We start from the raw sequence: 15,154 nt of genomic DNA on the forward strand, positions 1-15,154 counted from the left end.
GTTGACAGGACGTCCAACACAGTTTCCTATGGCGCGCAACCAGAACCTAGAACAACAGAGGCAGGCACATGGACAAACAACAGAAAGTACTTCCATATGCCTCATAGTGGTCATGTGTGTGTGTGGTTTGATACAAGTCCCAGGCTCATATAAGGCATCTGTCACATAACTTTCTCCACTTTTGCATGGTTTTCTCATAAGGGAGCGCGAGAACGGCGTGTCGGTCGTATAAACAATTGACACAGTATCATGTAACCTACAAATCAACGGCGCAGCAGTGGCTGAGTGAAAATGTGGTGTGAATTCTTATTTTTGTTTTAACCATTCATAACGTAACAGATGCATAATCAAGTGTTAAGTGGCTTCATCCAATAATGACTTCAAATGAGGAAGATCATTTACCAAATGTACGCTGTCAATGGCATATAACAGAAATAACACATGGAATGAAGCTCCATAGACAAAGTCATATTTTCCGAAATTAACTTTGAAGATTTTGAAATTGGTCATATACATAAAGAGGTGGTGAACGGCTCATTTTCAGAAATACACAATTAAGAGATTTACGTGGTTGTTTAATTTCACACTGGAAGGTTGGACGGGTTCAAGTTCAATAAGCTCCTACACAACACAAAGAAACCTAATATGATGAACTTTGACATTTGTACACCAATAATAGTTTCGTGTAGGAGTGGGATTTTTATCTTTTTTTTTTTTTTTTTTAACAACATGATAAATGTTTCATGGGAACATCCTTGCAAGGAGACCTATTCATCATGAAAGTAATATCATAAAAACTGTAGCCAGGAAGTTGCGAACAAAAACAAAAGCCACGGTGAGAACGTCCTTATTCTTGGCGGAGATGATAAAGAGGTTACTCTGACTATAAAACTGCTGTATGTTGAGGTACACTATGCTTGTTAGTCCTATGAGGACCGTAACTTACAAGTGTCATCTTAGCTTGCAAATTGTGTGGGTGTGCGTAATAACGCTCAGTACTCTCTGCAGTTTAGTAAGTAAACACCGTGGGACACTATTTAAGTTCAGTCAAATGAAATGTGTAACGACACATTCAAACATGTATTCTTGTGTATGGTACGATTTAATTGGATATCAAGCCTGTAGTGAAATTTAAAAACCAGCAACCAATCGAGCAGTATTACGACTCGGCAGACAGGAGTCAAACGAGTATGAGGATTGTCGCTCAATGAATCCTCAGCGTGATTTGCATTTGAATGCGTGACACGTGCGCGCTGCTAAAAGTGATTCTCGTGTGTCGTGTCAACCGGTTTTCGGCCAGTCAGCACGAACGCGGGGGCAAGCATGATGAGTCATGAAAGGGCATCAATAACAGCCATGGGTGACATAGCTTTATAATAATAGCCACCATCAGCAGAGAAAAGCGGCTCAAGGATGGACGGCGTGAAGGAGCGGATGGCGAAGTTACAAACGAGATGGTGACAATGCTAATCTGTGGCTAAGCACGACTGTCAAAGAACTGGAAGGTGTCACAAGTGCTTATTATTTCCCCCCTTGTCGCAAGTCAACTAAATTGTCTGACATGGCCTTGCTTTGTTCAAATGAATCTTATTTACTTGTAAGAAACAAGTTATTACTGTTGTTTGTTTTTGAGCCAGATGATTTGTGAGCGCAATATAAAAATATCACCGTGCAGGGTTAGCGGGGCCTCTGTTCATCCTCCCTGCCAGTTAGACTCCAAGGAGCAACAAATAATTACTCTAATTTGTCACAGACAATTTATTTATTTATTTTTTTAAATTTCAAATTGTTTTTTGTATTTTTTACAGTCGACGGCACGGTTATAACATTTGCATGATGAAGTTTACTCAAGCAGCCTTTTGGATAAATGTAGTTCGAATGCTTTTTGCTTTCACTTTTTTGTTAAGGGGCAGAACGGTGGACAACTGTTTACAGTTCAGAGGTCATGGTGTTGTAACCGGGCTCTGGCCTTCCGGTGGGGGTTTCATATTCTCCTTGTTCTTGTGTGGGTTTTCTCTGGGTACTCCTGCTTTCTCCCACATTCCAAAAAAATGCATGTTTTAGGTTAATTGAAGACTAGATTGTGCTTAGGTGTGAGTGTGAATGGTTAGCTCCAGCGCAAACATAAAAAAATAAAATAAAATAAAAAAATGGGTGGATGGATTTTTGCGAAGAACCTTTGTTGCTCTGAGCTACGTGACGCTTGCTTCCTGTGTGGAGTTTGCATGTTGTCCCCCGTGCCTGAGTGGGTTTTCTCCAGGTGATCCGGTTTCCTCCCACATTCCAAAAAACATGCACCACCAATTGAATGGAACCAGCGACATTTGACTCCATTCGGGGGGGGGGGGGGGCAGTCCCATGACCGCACACATCTCCGCGCAGCCCCACACAGAAGCAAATTTCCAAGTGATTTCAAAGTGAAAACATGGCATAAATCTAAATGTACCTTAGGTACAGATAGGCTCCAGTCTACCCGCGATTAATGATGAATGGACTACGAAAAAGGACATCTATGTCATGTATTTTTTTTGCGCGTCTGCCTTAAAATGTCAGCATTTTCGTCTACAAGAACTTGACTTGGAACTCGAGGAACATACTGTACAAGAGGCTGTCTCGGTCTGCGTTTCTCTTGCGATGGGTGGCAACCCGTCCAGGGTGTACCCTGCCTCTCGTCAGCGGGGAGAGGCTTCAGCTCTCCTGTGACCCTAATGAGGACAAGCACTCTAGAAAATGGATGGATGAAAATTATACAAAGGCATAGACCTTTTTCATTTATTGATGAGATGACTATACTTCATCGTGAGGTGTGTTTAAGTGATACTGATGAAGCGACGCGTTGGCGTTTCTTCACTGAACGCAATAACATTGCAACATTTTACATTAAACCACCAGTGTGTCATTTTTGCCAATGGATCTGCAGTAGTTAGGGTGTTTTGGGTAACAACACGCACACAAAGAAAAAATGATGACACACCGCGATGGATGAAACTAAAAATACAATTAATCATCGTGGAAATTCCAGTAATTTCTGAGATGATTCACAATATTTCTTGGTCACGGACGTCAGAGGTCATACTTAATGTTTCCACAGACTAACTTGTGCATTTCCTATCTGCCGCAATGCAAATTGTAGGTATTCCCAAAAGTGACAAACTTGAGCCTGGTACACACGTAGACTGTTAACATATTAACATGATCATTATTGTTATTATTATTTTAGGACAAGGCGTCATACTGAGAGCTGTTCTTAATATTTGTAACACTCATGTATTTAATTGAAGTAACCACACCATTCGTGCACAGCTCTCATTGTGCTGCAGTGGAGTTCGACTACAACAACAACAAGATTTTTAAAAATCGTATTTTTCTGACTGGCACAAACAAAATTGAACATTATTATCTTCGTAAAGGCCCAATACTTGATACGACTTTTGTACTAGATCTTATTATATCTTCTAATTATATCGTGTCTCTGCTCATAATGCTGTGGAGATAAACTCTATCATGTCAAGTCAAAAAACAAAGTCACAAAGGACCAACAGAACCCTGATGAGCTTTTAGAGTGGATTCATTTTTATATATTTCATATCTATATTTCAACAACAACAAAAACTGAGAATTCCTTGTTTCATTTTAATGCTTTCATTATTTTTAGTTGCTGAATGGCGAGCATAAATAACACCTTCCCATTCGTAAAGCACACCGTCCATTTTAACCACCCACTGATGTTATCTATTGTTCTAACTTGATATGTTTAATTCCCTCAAGAAAAGCAAGTAAAAAAAAAAAAAAAAAACTTTTCCAAACCACAGAGAGGCAGATTTACACAAGAAACTAAAGATATAAAATATTCATGTTTTCATGTATTCAATGGAGCTCTCAGAAAATATTCATCACAATAAACACCAGCTGGACAAAGGATATTTCAACAGCAGCGATCACCAAATTGAACAACAAAAAGCATGTTTAAAGCTGCATAAAGATGAGGTATAAGTTGCAGCTTTGAACAAATGTGATTTCTGCAGCAACACATCCTGTTCCATATGTCCACATCCTGTCCCATGAATAAGAATAATAACAACAATCTGTCAGAAATAATGAAGGATGAAGAAACGTGCTGAAATACCTTCAGAAAATAGCAGCTTTGCAAAAATCCAAAAGGGCCTCCCCTTATGATTGCCTCAAGCCATTTCTCCTTGCTACAGTTACACTTATACACATCAGTGAAATGCATAGTTAAAAAAAAATACAAATCCCCCCCAAAAAAACAGGAACACATTGACAAATGACATCTCTACAAGTTGTAATCGTCACTACTGGTTTATGTCCAAGACTGAGCAAATTTGCCAGGCCGCATCTACGCAAAATGGCGATGTGGCCGAGTTCAGATATGTCGCATCGTGACAATGTGAGCCGAACATAACGCATTGGAATCACATACTCTCAGACACTTTTGCTTCGGTTTCTGTACTGGTGTGTAGTTTAGGGCACACGCGGGCAGTTTCTGATCTTGGCCAGCCATGGTCAAGGTGTAGAAAAGAGCATATTCCTGTGTTCCACCCCCCCCCCCACCCCCTGACAATCTGACTGATGAGAAATGTAGTCGGGATAAGACGTGCGGTCGACCACCAGATGAGGGCAAGGCAACTCACCTGCAACCTCGCCCACCGTGATCGCTACGGTGTGTGTGAAGTCAAATTTCAGGATAATAGAAGACGTTATTGCTCTTATTCTTCAGTAAATGTCAATATTTCATGTCAGATTTTTTTAAACAGATTGGGGCGGAGTCAGTCGAGGCCAAGTCAATCATTGTCTATGTGTTATTGTTGACTAGTCTAGGTCTAGTCTTTTTTGAGAAGGTTGTTGACAGAGTTGCAAGTAGTCGTTTAGATGCTTTTTGGAACTCTACGCAAGCAACGTTGTGTCAGGTGATGTGTAAATATAAAGCAACACCATATTTGAATTAGGCACCAAGACCTGCACTGTATATCTAGCCAAAACAAAGCCAAAAAAAAAGCCATTTCCATTGATTTAACGATGGCACCATCTGGTATTTCTTGTCTCACAAAACTGCAGACCGCATTGCAGTTCAACTAGCATAACTAGAAATTGATTACATAGTTGTGTATGCAACAAAAGTATATCTGATGGGGATGCCAAAAAAAAAAAAAAATCTGTGGAGGTCTTGATGCATCAATTCCTCTTACCAGCCTCTTACTTGGTTACCATTTGGAGGTTTGACAGATCCTAGCTTCGCCATCTTTGTCCTACTTGATCTGGTAGAAACTAGACATGGTGACGTAATCCTCCTCCTTTTGACAGGCTCCTAACACGGGCGGTGTCGAGTCTCCGGGACTCGGTGCGCCATTGGCCACAAGCGGCGAACTAGAGCTCCGAAGGCTGTCGTCTCCACCCGAGCAGCTGGTGTTGGGCGAGATGGAAAGCTCCAGTTCTTCCGTGGTGATGCTGCAATCTGAGTTTTGGGTGGAACGGGGTCCACTGGCCAGCGTGAGATCACTGCTTGCACGTTGGATGGCCCGAACTCTTTCCTGGTCCACTGTTTCTATCACCGGGTAGATTTTGAGAGCACTGAACTCCTCTGGTTTTAAGTTGAGTAGAAGGGCAACCTGAAAACAAAAAAATGACAAGAATTGTTCACAAGGACTGTGATTCAGGTTGCATGTCACATAAACGAGGACTTTAGTACTACAGTGCCAGAAACATACTGTATGTTTATATTATCTTCCCGGCAGCCCTGTTTACCAAAAAAGTAGCGCGCCGTGGGATTTGGGCCATGTTTTTCTCCGTATTGAAGTCTTGCTAGGTTTTCTCACAGTCTATCACGGTATCCATGATGGTGGCGACGGGGATGCTGAGTCTCCAAGGCTCGAAGGTGCACTAAAGTTAGGCTGTGGTCTACCACAAAAGCCAGAATGTTCCCTCCCGTCCCATCCCGTTCTAATGGGGTCCTTCACTTTTCTCGCGTTCTGTAAAGACTTTCTACGGATGAAAGGTGGACGTCAGGCAACTTTGGAACATGTTTGTGGCCCCAGCAGAGTCCAATGAAGCTCCAGAGTCGGCGTCAGCGCGGGGGGACACATACTTCCATTCAATAAATGTTTGATATTATTATTTTTCTGAACTAAACACATGGCTTAACTTTAGAAGAGTTGTAGGTGACAAGTGTGAGATTCCGAGAAATGCAGTACCTCCCACTATGGACCACCTCGAAGTTTTGATGAGCTCAATTACGTACCATCAGGTTTAGTTGCGTGCACCCAGTTTTACTACGGCCGATTAGGTTTCTCATCCGCACCATGACTGCCATGGAAAATGACACTCTAAAAATCTCCTAGGGCGTCCCGTCCCCCCCGCATTATCTCATGACCATCTCGTTTTGTTCATCGTGACCTGAAACGGGGCTGCCGTGAGCGTAGAGTAAACCAAGCCTTATCCTGTTCAGCGTTAGGGGTGAGGTGGAAACTACCCCGGCTGACTTTGGCGAGAGTTGCCCGCGCTCCGCTGACTTGTCATTCACAGGGCACAGAAAGACAAAGAACCATTCCCACACACATTCGCACCTATGGCCAATTTACGAGTCTTCAATGAACCTAAGTTGCATGTTTTTGGAATCTTGAAAGATCTGCACCAGCATTCAAACCCGGAAACTTTGACTGTGAGATCCACCATTCCAGAAACAACCATATTGAAACTAGATTGATCAGACCAAAGGACATGAAACCAGGAGAGATCTGTCAGTTTTTCTGTTTCTCCAAGTAGAACTCACTTTATTGGGTTTGCAGTTGTGCACCAGTGGGGGTTTAGGATGCGGAATGTTGGGCCACATGTAAGGAAATATTCTGTGGGAAAATTTTAAAATAAATAAATAAACAAAAATATTTGTGGAACTAATCGTAGGAGCAGATCCGTTCAGAGATGCCTACTTTCTTTTCCAGAAAACCCCCAAGATGGAAGTCAGCACCACCAAAGAGACGAGACATGCAACCAGCTTCCTTGTCACGTTCTCTCTCTCTCGATTTTGTGCCTGGACTGAGGATCGATGGAAGGCAGTTATTGTCTTGTGTTTTATTTCAAAGCAAAAAGTCGAGGCGCTTGTCTCACCATCCGAAATGGAGAAAGTCAAGGCCTTGCTCCATTCGCTCCAGCTCCCTCCCTGAGAAATGAGCGGTATTGCTCTCACTTTGACCTGATATTTCAAGTTTTTCTGGAGGTGATCCTTGTCGATGGCCATCCTATCTGATGCCGACACATTTAGAACCTGCGGTAAAAGTGAATGACGTGGATTACGTTGATGAATGCGGCCACGTTAACCGAGACCCCGTCTTACCATCTTCTTGCGAGAGTTCCAAATAAGCAGCTGAAAAAGCTGATTTTCAACTTTCAGATAGTCGTTCTGGTAAGGAGTCCGAATGTGGAACACAGCCTGATTTGACTCATGCTTCACGGTCACATTCCACACTTCAGGACTTCGAGGTTTAACTGCAGGGACACAGTAAACACCCAAGTCAGGATCTGAAACTCAACTTAGTTTAGAAGTAAAGATGAAGAGACGCATTGCTTTTAGAAATCCAACATGTCACACTAGACCAGATTTATGAGTCCTTTTGAGAGTTTTACATGGTATTTTTAAGTAGGAGTTGACGTATCTTGTCAGGTTCTTTGACGTAATACAATGTCAAGCCCAGAGTTCAATGTAAACAATGTCCAGGTTTTGTTGTATTTAAGAAACGCAATCTCAGTTCAGTTGGAAATTGTGTGTGTGTGTGTGTGTGTGTGTGTAGGGGGGGGGGGGACAGCCACACTATCAATGGAACGTTATAGACCTGAAAGTCTTGTGTGGAGAATTTAAATTTTAAAAATCGCTTTCGCATAGGTCATAAATGATCAGTTCTACATTCAAGTTACGGAGAAACGACACGGACGTTAAATCAAAACTGCAAAAGTAGAACAGTCATCAGTCAGGAGAATCACAAACACAGATCAAATAAAATGATAATTGGCCAATAAGACAGAAGACATCCAACAAAATCCCCACAAATTCAGAACCTACAACAACAACAACCCAAACAAACAAAAACTTGGAAAAAGTGTTGACTGGCAAAAAAAAAAATCCTTTTTAAAAAAGCATTAACAGTTAGTAGTGCTTCTTGAATTACCTTTCCGTATTCACACAGACAGTCTTTTTGTACAGAGTCTCTCAACATGACGGATGTTTTAAAAAAAAAAATCGATGCTCAAATCTCCAGTGCACAACGCCTTTTGGTCACAAGTTTTTTTTTCAATTCTCAAATTCAAAAGAGTTTAGGTCTGGGCTCTGTCTGGGACTTTCCTTAACAGTTGCCTTCTTTTGGTGAACCAATTTTCTTTATTGATTTTTTAAAAATTCCTTCTCAATTTTAGCTTCCAATCAGAGCACTAACATATTTTTGTAATTGCTGTCCAATTTCCCCCCCCCAGTACAGGATTTCAGGCTAGTCTTCCATTGAATTGTACAAGTACATTTTCAAATTAAATCTAATGATCTATGAACATCTTCAAAGTCAAAAGTTGTTTACAGATCCAGTGTGGTCTTATGAAGGGTTACCGATTTTCTTCAGTTGGAGTGTTTTTCTGACGGTGGCCCCCCTCTTCATGCGGATGGTCAGGTTGAGACGAGCCAGGGGCCGCAGGTCGGCAGAGGTGACCGAATCTCCCGACACTCTCAGGCATCGTAATTTTTTCTCTAACGCCTTGGTGAAACTGGAAGTAAAAAGAAATAAAAACGTAGCTGATCACCCATCATTGTACATGAATAAAAACCTACCTCGTTTACTGTACGGCAACCATCGCGAAAATGTCAACACAAACTCGCTTGCTTGTTCATCCAAAACATTTTACCAGACAGTCATCGACTCCACGCCGTCATCCTCGTCTTCGTCATCCTCGCTCCTGCTGCCGGTCAGTTTGCAGGTGAAACTGCATTCTGCTGTGGTGATGTGAGAGAAGCAGCTGATTCTGGCCTCTGGAACACAGACAGAAAGAACATTTGGAATTTTTCCAAGGAGCGTAATCCTAACACCAATTAAACTACCACGTGTTCCTCTAAATACCATAAAAATGCAACTTATTTTCAAGAAGAAAAAAATAGATAACAAATTTGAGAAAATAAAACTTGTCATCTCTATAAGAAAGAAGATGTAATGCATTTTGCCAAAGTGAAATCATAATCTTGTGAAAATCAAGTTGTATTTCAAGATAAAAGCTGTAATAATATGATTTTTAAATTCCACGTTTTACAAGGGGGAAAGACATATTTTCTTCAGGGAATTTAAAAAACTACAACTATATTTTTGCAGTATTATGCCTTTTGTTCTGGAAATTGCGCCTTTTGGAGTATTCTTGAAAAAAAACAACAGTTTTTTTCATTTAAAAAAAATGACTATTCCTTTAATAATATGCCTTTTAGTCAAAATAAATGATTTCATTCATGCAGGGATGTCAGATAGATGCCAAATGTTGCAAAATTCTTTCGGAGCCTTTAATTAGCCAAAAGGTAAGGCAGAGAGGAGGAATCGGTTTGATTTATTAATGCATCGGTCCCCATATGTACTGCAGGTACTGTATGCACTTTTTTAGATTACAGGACATGATAATTTATTTCACATTATTTTGTGAACCCCCAAGCTATGGCAAGTGGCCCTCCTGTGGGTCCCCGGATCCCAGTTTGAGAACCACTGATTCAGTCTTGTGAAAAATGTTTCCTGGATTTTTGTGTTTTTAGTGTTCTTACTACTATTATATTACGAACATATTATTGACAAATTCAAAAACTTTTTGGAGATGGGTGGTTATGACACATTGTCTTACTGTTACATTTCTTATTTCTGATGTTTTGCATGTGTTCCAGATCCGGGATACATTCCAGTTATTGAATATAAACACACTGAACAATGTGAGAGAATGTTTCAACTGCATTCTACGTGACAAATTGTGCAAGGTTGTCTCGATGTGGATAATGATAATTATGAAATATGAAGACCGAACAAATTATCATATGACATGACTTTTACGATTATCATGAAACACTAACCCAAACTATCTACAAAACAAGGCACTATCCATAAGACACACATTTTGATCATCTTTCTAAGGACTTCATCTTGATAAGTTTCATTTTGCCAAGGTGTGAAGTTGGACAGCGTGAGCGATAAGATGCAACTGTCTTGTTGTATTGATCAAACCAAGCTCAGTCTCACCCAGGTCGGGGTCGCCCTCTCCACTCTGGGCCAGACAAGCCGCTGGCAGCAGCAGCAGCAACAGCATCGGCAGCATCGGCAACAACAACAACGGCAGCGGCGGCGGCGGCGCCGCCTCGACCATCCAGCGACCAAGGAGCATCTCGTCTGATGTCTCTTTCGTCTTCTCGCATGATTTCACTGCAACTGACAGCTCTTCTCGTCACGGAGGAAGAGGAGGAGTTGAGCGGCGGGAGGAGGGAGGAGGGCTTCCGACTGCACACAGGATGTTCACAACATCAGACGGCGGGTATCTGAGAGCGGCAGCATCTTCTTTGAGTTGTAAACTGAGATACCGTACTGGTACCTTGACTAGCGAGTTTAATTCGCACACAGGTTTACTGTACCTTCTGACATCTAATAGAAGACCATTTATTGTTCGGCCCGGCACTACACGTCACTGGCGTAGATACATGAACAAAGGTATATTTTGAAGTCATAAATTATCATTTTCCGACAAATGAGGTGAAATTGGATAATTTCCCACAGCAACTTTGCCGATTTATCACCCTGGTTGGGAATCACTGTCCTAAACCACGAATACTAGAACTGCAGCTATCCAATATGTTTTGTTCTATCAGGACAAAACTTACATACAGTACAACATAATATGGTGGCCGGTTAAAATGCTGAGTGGCTAGTAACTCTGGGAAACCAGTAGCCACAGTAGCTGGGGAGCAAAAAAGTTTATGTCAAGCCATGGTGGTAGGCTACATTAAATTAGCTAACGTCGATACCTTGAGTTGGCGATCGTAGACGTGCTGTTGTAGTATGCTGTTTATTTTTGCTTTGCAGTAGATACATCACACTTTATCTTATTGAACTTTGACACACTCCGCCTGCCTCGCCACCAGAACTTGTTCTGTGTAGAACTTGTTCTACACAGAGTGGTGGCGCGAGTCTCCAGTAACATTAGTCTGTGTGGAAAAATGATGATGATTGTTTTCAGATTGCCTGTGCCCCTGTTGTCATCTTCTACCTGTAAACTTTCAACTTATGAGGAGGTGCAGAGAAGGCTTTGGTTACCTCGGTTACCACCAGCACTTTTTGCTTGTTTTCTTATGTTAAATGTTTGGGTGACCAAGATTGTGTTAACTGATCGATAAGTTGTAAAATCTCACGTTAGCCACCCGATGATTGTGACAAGGACATCAAATCAAAAGGACACCAAAGAGGAGCTGAAACAGCTAAAGCAGACAAACGATTAAAATCTGAGAAAAAGTCCAAATAGAGTGCACACATATTTTGCTTGTTTTGTGAAAATTGACATCTGAAGGAATGCAGTTTACTGCAAAGTAAACAGACTCCAGAAACTCGCCCCCGCCAAACCACACGCCTGAGGTTTGTATCGCAGCACACCATCGCAAAACATCTTCAGCTGTGGTTTTAGTGTTTAGTCGCCTCCCTCCCCTGCATTGATAGGAATCTGATGAGCCACCTGTTTACGTTGCTGCTGCATTTGTGGGGGGGGGGGGGGGGGGGGGGCTCAACATGCTGAGACAGAAGAATCAGAGGCCTACAGGGTGAGTCGAGGAATCCACGACCAAAAGCATCATCTTTTTTTATTTTGAAAATCCAGCATTTTAGAATTTCACATCATTTAACATTTTTAACATCATTGTTTTTTATTTAACATCAAGCGGTACTAGGTAGGAGTAGTGTTAGGACTGGACTACTGTATTTTCACCATAGAGCACACTCAAAGTCTTAAATTTTCTCCAAAATGGACGGGGTGCCTTATAATGCGTCGTTGTGTTGTTGTGTGACTGCGATGAGCGCTCCACTGAGAGCATCTCCTGGCGACACGCTGCTTATATAGAGGAAAGGCGGACGTGACTGAGGACAGCATGCGGACGTTAAAGGGGGAAGGGTGCTCGTGACGAGGACGTTAAAGCCACGCCCCCAGTAGCTATATAGCGCGCGTATGTACATTGTGCAAAACAACATCGGTTTGGCTAAGGTTCGGCTCCCGAAAATGGCACCTACGAAGAGACACGCTTACGAAGCACAGCTTAAACTGCGAGCTATCAGTTACGCGGAGGAACATGGGAATCGAGCAGCCGCGCGAGAATTCAAGATCAACGAATCCATGGTTCGCAAGTGGAGGAAGCAGGAAAACGAGCTGCGCCAAGTCAAGAAGACGAAGCTGAGTTTCCGCGGAAACAAGGCGAGGTGGCCTGAGTTGGAAGACCGACTCGAGCGATGGATTAATGAGCAACGAACGGCCGGGAGAAACGTCTCTCCAGTCACCATTCGACGGAGGGCAATAACGCTTGCAGAAGAAATGAAAATCGAACATTTTCAAGGAGGTCCGTCTTGGTGCTTTCGTTTTATGAAACGGCGCCATCTATTCGTCCGGGCAAGGACCACCGTGGCGCAGCAACTTCCGGCGGGTTACAAGGACAAGCTGGCCATCTGCCGCTCCTCCCGCAGGAAAAAAATTGCCGACAAACTCATCCAGCCCAACCACGTCACCAACGTGGACGAGGTACCGCTCACTTTCGACATCCCGGTGTACCACACTGTAGAGAAGAAGGGGACCAGCATGGTAGCGATACGCACAACGGGGCGTATGTTTTTTTTAGCGTGCGTGCATGCTGCCGTATGTTTTAAGCTAGCGCCCAATAATACGGTGCGCCTTATGGTCGCGAAAATACGGGAATTCATTATGTTTGCCCTATACAGTAAATGCCACAAATCTCGCAGATCTGAGATTCAGTAAATAACGGAAACGGCTGACTTGTGCTGAAGATACACAGATAAAGTCACAGAAGCTCATTGCTATAGCAATTTACTTTTATTTATTGTGTTGCCGAGCAATATCGTCATTCGTCTTTCACGTCCCTGCTAGATTGGGACTTTTTAAGCGGACGTTTTTGTGGATTATACGGTGGGGGGGGGGGGGGGGGGGGGGGCACTCTATAATGCACTATTAATGTTATAAAAACAGAGTAATGACATAATTAAATGGAATGTACAGAATTCAACAGTTTGTGCACCACGATTTAAAGCTGCAAAACGTAATAGGGACTTGACTTGCTTGACTTTTGCCACAGTATCCCCGGGACTTGCTTGAAACTTGAAGGTTAATACTTGAGACTTACTTTTGACTTGCCCATATGTGACTTACTCTCACCTCTGTTACTGGATGCCGGAAGGACAGTAAAACTCATAAACACGATGAGAACACTCACGCAGGAGCTGCTGTCGACCACGGATCACGCCCAGTCACTCACACAATTCAAAACTTGGGTTAGCTGGACCAGGATTTTACTGAGGCAAATCCAAAGTAAGTCAATTTAGTCATGTACCAGGAGATTTTAGAGCACTTCATGCTTCTGTCTGTTGACAAGCTTTATGTAGAAATTGATGACTGCTTTGCTGACCTAAACCCTATAGAGAATGATTTGGATTTCACAGCAATAATAGAAAATGCTTGAAAGCATTGTCTACATCTAATGACTCTTTCACTGCTATAAGTGTCGAATGTTATTTGACTCATCCCTTATCTACTTTTTCTGGAGGCAACTCTACATTATGTCAATGCCTATGTGTTTTAAAGTCGTAGCATTCTTGTATAAACTTTAAATGTACTACTACGTAGACGTGGCGCTGCTTCCTGTTCAGCAAGGCACTCACAGCGTTGAATCTATTTCAGTCAGCGATCGTCTTGACGTCTGTACCGTGAAACCGCAACGTTAGCTCACGTAGTGATGCGTTTTAGAGAAGCCACAGCAAACTGAGCGAGTCTTTGAAGTTGGCGCTTAGACAGCCACATGACATGGACGTCGCACTGGTGCGCGGTGCTGTGTGTGTGTGAAATCTACTTCCTGCACTCCCCCGTCCCCCAACTTGTTTCTGCTAGCCTGTCTCAGTCGAACTCGGTTCTCCTCAAACTTGTGAGCAGCTTCGGCGCCCTCATCGCCACATCCTCTTGCTTAATTAGGCTTTCATTTAAACTCACCACTTGCTGACGTACACGATGGCGTTTGATGATTTTTACCCTAATCTTGCTGTGATTATGATAAAAAAAAAATGTTTTGCTGCTCTTCTCGCTTGTCATGTTATGATACGATAAAGTGACAAGATAATGGACTATTTTCAAGGAGACATAAAGCTGACATACAAGTTTCTTGAGATGCGAGCCATCGCTTGGCCAATTCTTTTTGTCTTAACAAAAGCAAAAAAAATGTGTTACCGGCACGAAATGGTGACGAACTTCACGAGCAGCAGATAGTGGTGTTTTAAGTTTCAACATAAAATTTAAGTAAGAGAATGTAGTTAACCCAAAACCGACAACACTTCTTTTTTTTAGCTAGTTGCACCAATATTATTTGAGCTCAATCAAAACTGCAGGTGTGAATGGATCCTTCACCCATTTTGGTTTGCTTCATTTATAGTGTGACAATACCAAGGAAATGACGGGCCTATAGCTGAGTGTTGGGCATAATACTAATGGATGAGGGGTTATCACTGTTGTCTCACAGCAAGGTTCTGGTTCGCAATGGCTACGACGACCTGGCAGGTGACAGGTAAACCACGTACGGCGCGTGAGGCAGCTGCTTGCTCTCAGGCGGTTGGCACGAGCCGCCCCGTCGTGGGAATCCTCCCCCTCGCACGTTCTCACTCCCTGCCAACCACCAACAGGATGCAAGAGCTGTTAGTCATCATTTAGGATGACTGGATGCCATCAAATGCTACCTCTAATAAAATGTATCCAATATGCTGGCTCTCATAAAATTAACCATAATATTAGCGCAGCCTCCGTGTGATTTGAAACCGATGCCGAATAAGGTCAGGGGGTGAGTATATTTGAAACGCCAGTGCAACTAGTGGCATCGAAATGGGTCCACTCATGA

General features: G+C 42.6%; 1 protein-coding gene across 1 annotated transcript; it reads right to left on the reverse strand.

Moving 5' to 3' along the window:
* Positions 1–3,616: 3,616 nt before the first annotated feature.
* On the reverse strand, positions 3,617–10,414 carry il7r (interleukin 7 receptor). Its single transcript, XM_061692074.1, has 8 exons — positions 10,257–10,414; positions 8,899–9,022; positions 8,606–8,760; positions 7,349–7,500; positions 7,123–7,279; positions 6,945–7,050; positions 6,788–6,860; positions 3,617–5,627 (listed from the first exon to the last, which is right to left on the reverse strand). The coding sequence occupies exons 1-8, from the start codon at positions 10,396–10,398 to the stop codon at positions 5,268–5,270; spliced, it is 1,269 nt and encodes a 422-aa protein (XP_061548058.1). The 5' UTR covers positions 10,399–10,414; the 3' UTR covers positions 3,617–5,267.
* Between the last annotated feature and the right edge of the window lie 4,740 nt (positions 10,415–15,154).

Source organism: Phycodurus eques, chromosome 12, assembly GCF_024500275.1.
Source record: "Phycodurus eques isolate BA_2022a chromosome 12, UOR_Pequ_1.1, whole genome shotgun sequence".
Classification (NCBI taxonomy): Eukaryota; Metazoa; Chordata; class Actinopteri; order Syngnathiformes; family Syngnathidae; genus Phycodurus; species Phycodurus eques.

Excerpts from the sequence above, each read along its gene's own strand:
- il7r (XM_061692074.1), bottom strand. The coding sequence starts at position 10,398 with ATGCTCCTTGGTCGCTGGATGGTCGAGGCGGCGCCGCCGCCGCCGCTG. Across the intron at positions 9,023-10,256 it reads AGAGGGCGACCCCGACCTGG|AGGCCAGAATCAGCTGCTTC; the intron begins GTGAGACTGAGC and ends TCTGTGTTCCAG. Across the intron at positions 5,628-6,787 it reads ACAACTGCAAACCCAATAAA|GTTGCCCTTCTACTCAACTT; the intron begins GTGAGTTCTACT and ends TTTTGTTTTCAG.